This window comes from Artibeus jamaicensis, unplaced genomic scaffold (genome assembly GCF_021234435.1).
Source record: "Artibeus jamaicensis isolate MK-2021 breed Jamaican fruit bat unplaced genomic scaffold, CSHL_Jam_final contig_240, whole genome shotgun sequence".
NCBI classification, from domain to species: Eukaryota; Metazoa; Chordata; class Mammalia; order Chiroptera; family Phyllostomidae; genus Artibeus; species Artibeus jamaicensis.
Genome location: NW_026521506.1, coordinates 23,233,046 through 23,243,990, shown reverse-complemented (window position 1 = coordinate 23,243,990; position 10,945 = coordinate 23,233,046). Strand labels below are relative to the sequence as shown.

Sequence of the window (10,945 nt, the reverse complement as noted above, 5' to 3'; positions counted from 1 at the left end):
CACACCTCTTTTTCCTCTATCTCTTTACCCTCTCCCCACCCCCAGCTCCTTAATCACCCCACTTAACCTGTTCGACGCCGAAGGCCCGCAGAGTTCTAAGGTATGGAGAGTTAGCCGTCTCCTAAACCCACGAAATAGTCTCACTTTGGGCTACAGCTTCACACTTTTGCCTTAAAGCCCCCAGCCCCTTACGCGCAGACAGGTAGGGGGAGTGCGAAAACTACTGGATCCCGGGAAGCTGGCCCCAAAGAAGGCTCCATCCAGGATCGCCCGCTACCGAAGAAGTATTCCCGGAGCCCTCTGTTCTGTGGGGTGACAATTAGCCAAAGGTACTGTACTCGTGATACAAAGCCCAAGTGCGATTGTTGCCTTTGAATGTCATTGTTGTTGACTCACCCCCCTCGATCCTGGAATTATTCAATTCCGCGTAGACTCGACGCCCCAGTCTACCTCCCTCGACCCATCTTCCCCCCAGCTCTCCGATGTTTCTTTGGCTTTGCCTGGGTTCTTGGTTGCTCTCTCAAAGGAACGCCCCGGTTGTGTGTATGTGTGCGTGTGTGTGTGCCTTCGTTTTTAGGGGACTGGGGGAGGAGAAAGGACTCGAGTTTGCGTGTATGTGGTGGGGGGATGGAGGTTGGCGCCCTCGCATTAGGGAACCACTGTCTCTATGCATGAGGAAAGGGGTCGCTTCTCCCTAGGGGATGTTTTAGGAATAAAGAGGGGGCGGTTGCTGGGAGGAAAGTGAGCTGCCTTTCCGTATGTGTGGGTAGAAATCAAGTGGGAGTGTCTGAGTGGGGGACGGGGGAGCTCAGGAATGTGCGGGGGTCGAGGTACTTGAGTGTCAGGAGAGAAGGCTGCGTGTATGCTGAAGGGGTCGGGGGCGGGGATTGAGCAAGTGTATGTAAAGGTGCAGCCCGTGTGCGAGAGGCTGGGTGCGCGCGCGGTGTCTCGCGCGGTGTCTGGCCCAGTGCGCGCGCGCCTCTGCCCGCCTGCTTGCTTGCCCCGGCTGCTCCGTGGGTTTGACGGGCGAGCGAGCGCGGAGGAGCTGAAGATGGGATCTCGTAGTGAACGTCGCTGAAACTGCAGCACGGATCGCGGGGCCGCACACCCTTATAAGAGCTACCAGGCTCCGAAGGTGGGTAAATTTCCAGTGGGGGCTGAGAGAACTGCACTAACACGCGCTCCCTCTTCTCCCTTAGGCTCGGTAGCGCGTGTGCGTGTGTGCGCGCGCGTGTGTGTGCGCACGCGCGCGCGCTCGTGCGCGGAGGGGGCAGGTAGCTTATTATTTTTAGTTTGGGTAGTGTTGGTTTGGGGCTGGCAGAGTGGCCAAAGCGGTCGTACTGGCTACTCCACCTTTGCTCCCGCTTGCTTGACCACGGCGTGGTCTCAAGTCCCTGAGGACCGACAGAATCCGGTGTTCTTAGCTTCGCTGCCCCCCAGGAAGGCAGGGGCGGCGGGGAAAGTGTCCTAGTCTAGGGCGGCTCGGACTGTCGGGGCCGCTGCGCTGGGCTTTGTTTTCTGTGTGCCCCGTCGCAGACATTCTAGGTGGACGTGGATCTGAGGCTCTGGGCAGTGGCCTGAGAGCTGGTCGGAGATTTCTGGCACCCAGCAAGAAAGGGGATTCGAGAGAAGCCGGTGGGTAACTCTAAAAGCCCTGCAAACCTGGGCAAGCGCTGGCAGCGCGACTTTGCAAGACGCCCAAATGTTGAGCTGATATCTGGCTTGGTGAGAGCAGCGTTTTGTGGCTGGCCAGGGTGACGTTGTGGGGGGGGGGGGGGGGGGGTGTGGGCAAGGGGGAGCCTGGGCCGCCGCTCTCAGCCAAGGAACCACAGGGTCACTATTCATGTGAAAAGCGGGCCAGTGACACCCCAGTGGCCATCGCCCTCGTGGCCTGAGCTGGCCATATCTCCCCCCTCAACCACCGCACGTCCGGGTCTAGAGAGGCAGACGGAAACTCCAGCAGCTGCCCCTTGTGGGACGGGAGCGCGAGAAGAAATGTGTGCGCAGTGGCTCTGAAGGCCCCCAAGACATCCGGAGCGGTCCCCACCTCCGCTGCTCGGCCCAAGCGGCCGCTGCTCGGCCCCGACCCGGGAGGGGGCTTGCGGGCTCCGGGCACCGGGATGCGGCAAAACATTGCAGTACGCGGCATGGCCAGCGGCCCCCTCCAGCCGCGTCGCTGCCGACCCGAGGTAGCGCACAGGGGGCGGCAGTGACCACGTCTTTCCTCGGAGTCCCTCACCCTGCCTTTCCCAGGCCAGGGGTGCCACCTCGACCCACCCTCCCGGGCTGTTTGCTCCCCGCATGCCAGCTCCCTTCACACGAGTACGGAGCGTCAGGCGCGGCACTCAGGTAGAAGCTGGATTTGAGGTAAAACTAGGTTTGTACAATCCTGGCCAGCCTAGGGAGCTGAGCCTTTTGCGGGAGAGAGAGAGAGAGAGAGAGAGAGAGAGAGAGAGAGAGAGAGAGAGAGAGAGAGAGAGAGAAGAAGAAGAGGAGAAGAGAAGAGAAGAGAAGAGAAGAGGGAGGAGAGAGAGCGCGAGCGCGAGAGCCAAGCCACTCTTGGCAGCCTAAGAGATAGCTTTTGGTACCTAACTCATACTTTGTGGGGGGTTTTCTTGTTGCCTTCCCACACCCCCGTTTTTAAAATGGGTATGTTTTAGTGGTGCCATATGACTGTGAAGTTTTTCCCCCTTACATGTAATGCCCCCTTCCCCTCATGCTAGCTCCATTCTCCTAGCTCTTGATTTCTTCCTCTCTCCACTTCTCCACGGTCTTTGCCCTTTCAGTCTCTCTTCCCTTCTCTCCTTGGGCGGATGACTCCCCAGCTCCTTTGCTTGGTCGCAGCTCCCAGCTGTCTTGGCTTCCTCTGTTTCACAGAGCTGCATTGGGGAACTTCCTAGCTGTTCCGTGGGCTCCCCCTTCCCCCTACTTAAAGTAGAAATTAGGAGAAGGAAGGTAGCTCCCTGTGCATTTGAGAGCTGTTGATGCTCCTTGTTCTTATTTTTTGTGCTGAATTCATGTTTTTGTTTTGTTTTTAATTTGGTTAATTTTTCGTTTCTTTGGGGGGCAGGTAGGAACAAGAAATGACTCAACCAAACTAGACTTTCAGTTGAAAACCACATCTATAACAATGAAAAAAGATCAAGTGAAATTTTGATTTTACAATGAAAGTTGGTTTGAATGATGTCATACTTAAGAATTATGATCTTTTTTGCACTATCAATCAAGCTGTCACAGTGAATAGGGGTAATGAAGGTCTATATGGCAGCCAAGGAGACTCTTGGTGGTGCTTCCTGTATGCTGAACCGCCCTACTTAAAATGCAAATCTTCCTGGGTCGTGGCTAATGAATTGTCTACCTTGAGACATGTTCAGTTTACCACTAGCTGATTCCTCATGGGTAAAATAAACAAAGGAGTTTCTGTGTGACACTTCTGTCCTTGTATCATTCCCTCATTGTGTATTCCTGGGTGATTTATTTAATTAATATTTACTGGTAACCATATTGAAATTGCAGCCAGCTTCCCATTCAAGATGGGAAAGACTCACGTGTTTAAAATAGCATCAATAAAATGCACAATGTTTGTTGTTCCTTTTAATCTTTTCTATGATGCATTGCATATATTAGTATATGCATGCAGTATTTAAGGATTGGCTAAAACATGATAATTTGCTAAGCATTAAACTTCACTGAAGTGATTCTTGATTTGTTTATAGAGAGAGACATGGGGTGGTAATATTGGGAAGGGGATGTTTGGGAGATGATTTTAGGACACACATTTGCTGTAATATCTGTATTTGGTGCTGCAGATACAGCCACTCAACACTTGTAGTGTGTGAATTCTTTCTCAGCACTGGCAGTCTGTGGTCAAAGTGAAGCAGATAAGCATTTGAGCCAAGTGTCAGTCAATTGGACCTGGGTTCAAAATGGCACACAAAGTAATGGAAGAGGGCCAGGTAGGTTGGAGATCCAGTTCTTGGGGGGGGGAGGGCAAGCTGTTTGAACATCAGGTAAGCAATGTAGGAGTAAGGAGGTTTGTATCCTGCATTCCGGAATCCAAAGACAAAAGGCTTTTCTCCCCTGTTTGGAAGAGGTCCTTCAGGAAACTAGATATCATTTATCTGAATCCAAAACTCAGCCCTCCTTAGTTATTTTTCTATAACCTCAAAGGGTAATCTGTGTGTGTGTGTGTGTGTGTGTGTGTGTGTGTGTGTGTGTGTGTGTGTGTGTGATTATTTTGAGGTAGTAGTGTACAGGAGTGAACTGAAGCACTACCAATGTGCTTCCCAGTGGGCTGAAGCTCAGGCATATCTTTTCTGCAGGGCTCTTTCCACTTTGGCCTTTTGACTGTTCCCTTTACAGCAACTGGATCGTCTCATTGGCATCTTCCATTGAATACAGTGATCTAATATCTCCTCTGTTCAGCCTCTTATCAAGCTGAAGGCTATAGAGTAGAAATCTACAAATTGAAATGCCTTTGTGGTGCTAACCACAGGTGTGACCGAGATGGACTGGGATCAGTCATTAGAGTTCTGAATAGAAAGCTTAAGGTCTATGTTTGTTCAAGGGCACAGTTTGGTGGTCCATGTAGAGAAAATATTTCAGAATTTTAAGGTATAAGCATGATCAACGGCCTTTTTTTCTGTTGTTTGTCATGTGTTCTGCACCTGTAAATGTTGTATAAACTACAGGTGTGGAAATTAAATGTATGGCATTTTTATTGGTTATTATTTGAGTAAGCGAGAATGCTTAGAGCTTTTGGTGCCTTAAAAATACAAAGCTAATAATTACAGCCAGATTTTCAGTTACTGTACTTATAAGCACAAATAATTTTTCAAGTAATTATCATTGAAAAATGTTTTCTTTTTATTTTTTAGATTATTTCTCTTTATTCAGAAGCATAACGTTGTTTGCTGATTGCAAGAAGATGTTTCTTTGGCTCTTTCTGATCTTGTCAGCCCTGATTTCTTCAACAAATGCAGATTCTGACATATCCGTGGAAATTTGCAATGTGTGCTCCTGTGTGTCAGTGGAAAATGTGCTCTATGTCAACTGTGAGAAGGTTTCAGTCTACAGACCAAACCAACTGAAACCACCTTGGTCAAATTTTTATCACCTCAATTTCCAAAACAATTTTTTAAATATCCTCTATCCAAATACATTCTTGAATTTTTCACATGCAGTATCCCTGCAGTTGGGAAATAATAAACTGCAGAACATTGAGGGAGGAGCCTTTCTTGGCCTTAGTGCATTAAAGCAGTTGCACTTGAACAACAATGAATTAAAGATTCTCCGAGCTGACACTTTCCTTGGCATAGAGAACTTGGAGTATCTCCAGGCTGACTACAATTTAATCAAGTATATTGAACGAGGAGCCTTCAATAAGCTCCACAAACTGAAAGTTCTCATTCTTAATGACAATCTGATTTCATTCCTTCCTGATAATATATTCCGATTTGCATCTTTGACCCATCTGGATATACGAGGGAACAGAATCCAGAAGCTCCCCTATATCGGAGTTCTGGAACATATAGGCCGTGTTGTTGAATTGCAACTGGAAGATAACCCTTGGAACTGTAGCTGTGATTTGTTGCCTTTAAAAGCTTGGCTGGAGAATATGCCATATAACATTTACATAGGAGAAGCTATCTGTGAAACTCCCAGTGACTTATATGGAAGGCTTTTAAAAGAAACCAACAAACAAGAATTATGCCCCATGGGCACAGGCAGTGATTTTGATGTACGGATCTTGCCTCCATCTCAACTGGAAAATGGCTACACCACTCCCAATGGTCACACTACTCAAACATCCTTACACAGATTAGTGACCAAACCACCGAAAACTACAAATCCTTCCAAGATCTCTGGAATCGTGGCAGGCAAAGCCCTCTCCAATCGCAATCTCAGTCAGATTGTGTCTTACCAAACAAGGGTGCCTCCTCTTACACCTTGCCCAGCGCCTTGCTTTTGTAAAACACATCCTTCAGATTTGGGACTGAGTGTCAACTGCCAAGAGAAAAATATACAGTCCATGTCTGAACTGATACCGAGACCTATAAATGCCAAGAAGTTGCATGTCAATGGCAACAGCATCAAAGATGTGGATATCTCAGATTTCAGCGAGTTTGAAGGACTGGATTTGCTCCATTTAGGCAGCAATCAGATTACAGTGATAAAGGGAGATGTATTCCACAATCTCACTAATTTACGCAGGCTGTATCTCAATGGCAATCAGATTGAGAGACTCTATCCAGAAATATTTTCAGGCCTTCATAACCTGCAGTATCTGTATTTGGAGTACAATTTGATTAAAGAAATCTTAGCGGGCACCTTTGACTCAATGCCAAATTTGCAGTTACTGTACTTAAACAACAATCTCTTAAAGAGCCTGCCTGTTTACATTTTTTCTGGAGCACCCCTGGCAAGACTGAACCTGAGGAACAACAAATTCATGTACCTACCTGTCAGTGGGGTCCTCGATCAGCTACACTCTCTTACACAGATTGACTTGGAGGGCAACCCGTGGGACTGTACTTGTGACTTAGTGGCATTAAAGCTGTGGCTGGAGAAGTTGAACGATGGGATTATTGTGAAAGAATTAAAATGTGAAACGCCTGTTCAGTTTGCTAACATTGAATTGAAGTCCCTCAAAAATGAAATCTTATGTCCAAAACTCTTAAACAAGCCATCTGCACCATTCACAAGCCCTCCACCTGCCATTACCTTCACCACCCCGTTGGGTCCTATTCGAAGTCCTCCTGGTGGACCAGTGCCTCTGTCAATTTTAATCTTAAGTATCTTAGTGGTTCTCATTTTAACTGTGTTTGTTGCTTTTTGCCTTCTTGTTTTTGTGCTACGACGAAACAAGAAACCCACAGTAAAACACGAAGGTTTGGGAAATCCAGAGTGTGGCTCCATGCAGCTGCAGCTGAGGAAGCATGATCACAAATCCAATAAAAAAGACGGACTCAGCACAGAAGCTTTCATTCCACAAACCATAGAACAGATGAGCAAGAGCCACACATGTGGCTTGAAAGAGTCAGAAACTGGGTTCATGTTTTCAGATCCCCCGGGACAGAAAGTAGTTATGAGAAATGTTGCTGACAAGGAGAAAGACTTACTACATGTAGATAGCAGAAAGAGACTGAGCACAATTGATGAGCTGGATGAATTATTCCCGAGCAGGGATTCCAATGTGTTTATTCAGAATATTCTAGAAAGCAAAAAGGAGTACAATAGCATAGGTGTCAGTGGCTTTGAGATCCGTTATCCAGAAAAACAACAAGACAAAAAAAACAAGAAGTCATTGATAGGTGGCAACCACAGTAAAATTGTGGTAGAGCAAAGGAAGAGCAGTGAGTATTTTGAACTGAAGGCAAAACTCCAGAGTTCCCCTGACTACCTTCAGGTCCTTGAGGAGCAGACAGCTTTGAACAAGATCTAGGTCATGTGATCTTCATGAAGAGGACATTTATTTAATGATGAAAGTGCCTTTTGTTGACTTCTAATTTCCAAATACTATATTATCAATAGGCATAGAGGCAGGTGTTTCCAAGGTGTCTCATTAACTGCAGCTGCAAAGATGTGTCCAGAAGATAATTTCCTTAATAGATTTTACTACATAAAACCTATACTGTGGAGTCCTGTGGGGATACTGCAAACTCTATTGCCAAAGGGATGCTTTATATACATAACACACTGAATTTAACCTCAAGAGGCAAATGTGTTTTGTACCCCAATACAAAACCTTTGTCTCTTTGTGCTGTGTAAAGCAAAGTCGAGAAAACTGGTACCAGTGTTTGCACCTCAGCTGGGTCTTTCATCTTGCACGTAGATTAAGTTGGCAGAACTGGAGTAATCCTTTTGATTTTGGAATTGTAACAACTCTGTGTAAAGATTATCTGAAAAGTAAAAAAAAAAAAGCATGCAAAGAGAGAACATTCGATAGTATTTGTAAATTGGTAACCTTTATGGCCTGCATCTTGAAACTGCTGGATTTTAATGTTAAATTGTGCAAATATTTGTTTAAAATATACCATGCATCACATAACTATAAAATAAATTTGAACACTTTAAGCATTATCTGTCTATAATACATAAAACCTAAAAGAGAAAAAAATCAATGTGAGTTACATAGCGTCTGTGGTGATCTGAATAAATATGTGATGTTTATCAGAATTAAACATGGCTCAAATTAAACTAATATTAGAGTTTGTTCTCAGTTATGTGAAATACCCACAATCCTTAAAGGTTGTCCAAAATTAGCAAAGTGCTTACCATGTGAGCGCACCCAAAGCTATTTTTGTAACATAATTCATATTTATGAAGTACTTTGTATACTAAATAGGAAAATATGTACTCCTTAATATGTATTTAATATGCCTGACTTTTTTTCCTGATCACAGGGAATTTATCAATAAGTATAAATTTAGACAGAAAAAATATACCAAACTGAAACTGAAGTTTATGTGTACAGAAATATTCTGGACATTGTGATCGGGTATAATTTAAAAACAAAAAAAACAAAAAACAAACAAAAATATTAAAAAACAGTTCTGTGCTATTCTTGAGAATTCAGCATATTATCTTCAGATTTGTTACCAACTGTGCATTTTAAAATAGGTCCCTTAGTTTTATAGTATTGTGTCTGGGGCAGTTGTTATTTGCCATCAGTTGTCTTGCTTTTCAGGATTCTAGGATCTTAACTAAAATAGTTTTCATGACAAATATTTTAAAAAGTAATGAGTAAGGTTAATAGTTATATCTCGCATCAGTATCCTGTTCTTTCATCATCCTGACTGCTATCAGGTAATCAAATAGAACATTAAACATCATAGTAACCTTGGCTATCAAAGCCACTCTGTAAAATGCTTTCATTGGTCTCAGATGAGTTCATAGTCTGCAACTACAAATGATATGCCACTGTGTTTGCTTGTGCTGTTATCTTTTGAGTGAAACTTGGTCAAAGGAAGGAGATACTTTATAATGGGAGATACATGGATATTTTTAGGAGCTCCTGATTAGTGAAGTGACATTCCAAAACATGTTGCCTTCTTGGCCTACCTGTGTATGTATATTTTTGGAGATCCATCTTTTATAACTATTCTATTCATCAGTAAGATGACCAAGAAGGTAAACAACATAGACATTCTTCATGAATTTCAAGTGGCAGATGTTTTACTACAGTTTCCAAAATGATATTATGGTTAGAGTTGTGATATTAGTCCCTTTATTAATTACTAAATTCAGGGTTTTCTATGTTTGTTCCAAGATTAAAAAAACAACTTGGAACTCTTGCAGGTGTGTGTGTGCATACATATCAATAATTTGAAGATTTTTTTTAAATAGCAAAAAATATTGTCTCCATATGTGTGCCGGTGCTCTTAAAACTTTAATGTGTAATTTTAATTTTCATGACAAAATCTGTGAAAACTTTATAAGAATATTTAAAAGATACAAACAAATACTTGCTTTCTGATCTTGAAAGAAAGGACATGAAGATGTGTGCCCAACAGCTTGTTTTCATCTACAATTTCATAAGGATGTTTAATATACCATTACCCTGCTTGCATGCATCCATGGATTAAAGGGCTCCTAATGTATACAGACAGGATAAAGATGGAAAGGCTTCACAGAAAGTGTTTTAGCTTATCTTGTCAATAAAGTATGAATGGATTGAAACACCTTAAGTTGACACTTATGGAAGAAACTGGAAAGCTCCATCCATGATCTGGGGATCATAGGTCATTGGGATGATGCCTTTTATTCATTGTGGTGATGCTTTGAAGATATCTCAAGGTTTGTGCAGTGGTAAATGGCAAGAGTGCCTGCCACTATCTCAAAGCTTGCTGTAGCATATGGGCTATCTCAAACTTCTCTGCTGAAAGGTATAAATGTTCACCTTTTTTAAAACAAAAAAAAGTAATTTAAATATATGTGGTTATTTGGAAGATCTAATTGTAAGTGAATTACAGTAACAGATCCTTGGTTAAGGCTGTTATATTTTTCTTAACTAAAGTCATTGTGCCTACATTATACAGTGTATACTATTTTGCACCTGTCTCTCATTAGTTCTACTTGTATATTTTATGATAATGTAGTTAGGCATAAGTTTTTAGTTGAGTACAAGAGCAGTTAAATACTGTATCTACATTTTGTTGGCTTCAGCTATAACCTTGATGTTAGTTTAACCCCTTGAGGAACAATATATATGTCAGTACAGCATTTTTGGTAGAATTTGATTCAAATCTAGAGAATCCAGAAAGTGCTCATTTCTAATGTGGTCTGACACATCATGGGCTTCTTGGCACTGTATTATGTGCTTGGACTCTGTTAGAATGGTTGCAAAGAAAATAGAGTATATGAATTCAGTGAAGGGGTTGTGATAATATATTATGTCAGTGTAATATAAATCAAGTTTTAAATTATTTTTTTATGAAATCAATAAAGATTCAATTCTTTAAAAGTAAATCTTTGTGTAATTTTATGAGAAAGCAGCTATTAAAATACAGTGATTGAAGTATATAAGGCAATTTATATTCTATATTTAGTTTTCCATTCTGCATAACAAACTGAATAAATATATTAATTAGAAAATCATTTAAGATCAGCTTTCTTTTGTTGCTTTTAAAGATCATTTAATTTTTTTAAGCCATAAGGATGCATAAATTATACAGGGCATGGCCTCATGAGTAACATCAACAGGTATTGTGGAAATAACAGAACACATCTAGAAATGTATGGCAGTAATATTAATTTATAATATCTTTTGCATGATTTGTACATTGACATTGTATGAAATGAGCACAGTGAGTTATTTTTTGTTGTTGTTGTCGCATCCAAAGAGCTGGGGAGGAAATATATTAAGAATGTATTTATAATTACTATTTTGAAATAAAGAAAATACATTGTATTGTTTTTACCCTGATTTGATTATTAGTATTTT

At 42.5% G+C, this 10,945-nt stretch overlaps 1 protein-coding gene across 3 annotated transcripts; it reads left to right on the top strand.

Annotated features, from left to right (window-relative positions):
• The first annotated feature begins 289 nt into the window (after positions 1 to 289).
• SLITRK4 (SLIT and NTRK like family member 4) lies at positions 290 to 8,276 on the top strand. 3 transcript variants are annotated; one of them, XM_037142234.2, is made up of 2 exons: positions 290 to 329; positions 4,878 to 8,276. In XM_037142234.2, the coding sequence occupies exon 2, from the start codon at positions 4,928 to 4,930 to the stop codon at positions 7,442 to 7,444; it is 2,517 nt and encodes an 838-aa protein (XP_036998129.2). In that variant the 5' UTR covers positions 290 to 329; positions 4,878 to 4,927; the 3' UTR covers positions 7,445 to 8,276. The 3 variants fall into 3 exon arrangements, with proteins under 3 accessions (XP_036998129.2, XP_036998128.2, XP_036998130.2); XM_037142233.2 differs by lacking the exon at positions 290 to 329 and adding an exon at positions 1,071 to 1,135; XM_037142235.2 differs by lacking the exon at positions 290 to 329 and adding an exon at positions 1,463 to 1,635.
• The last annotated feature ends 2,669 nt before the right edge of the window (positions 8,277 to 10,945 follow it).

What these genes read in the sequence shown, in the direction of transcription:
- SLITRK4 (XM_037142234.2), top strand. Translation starts at nt 4,928, where the DNA reads ATGTTTCTTTGGCTCTTTCTGATCTTGTCAGCCCTGATTTCTTCAACA.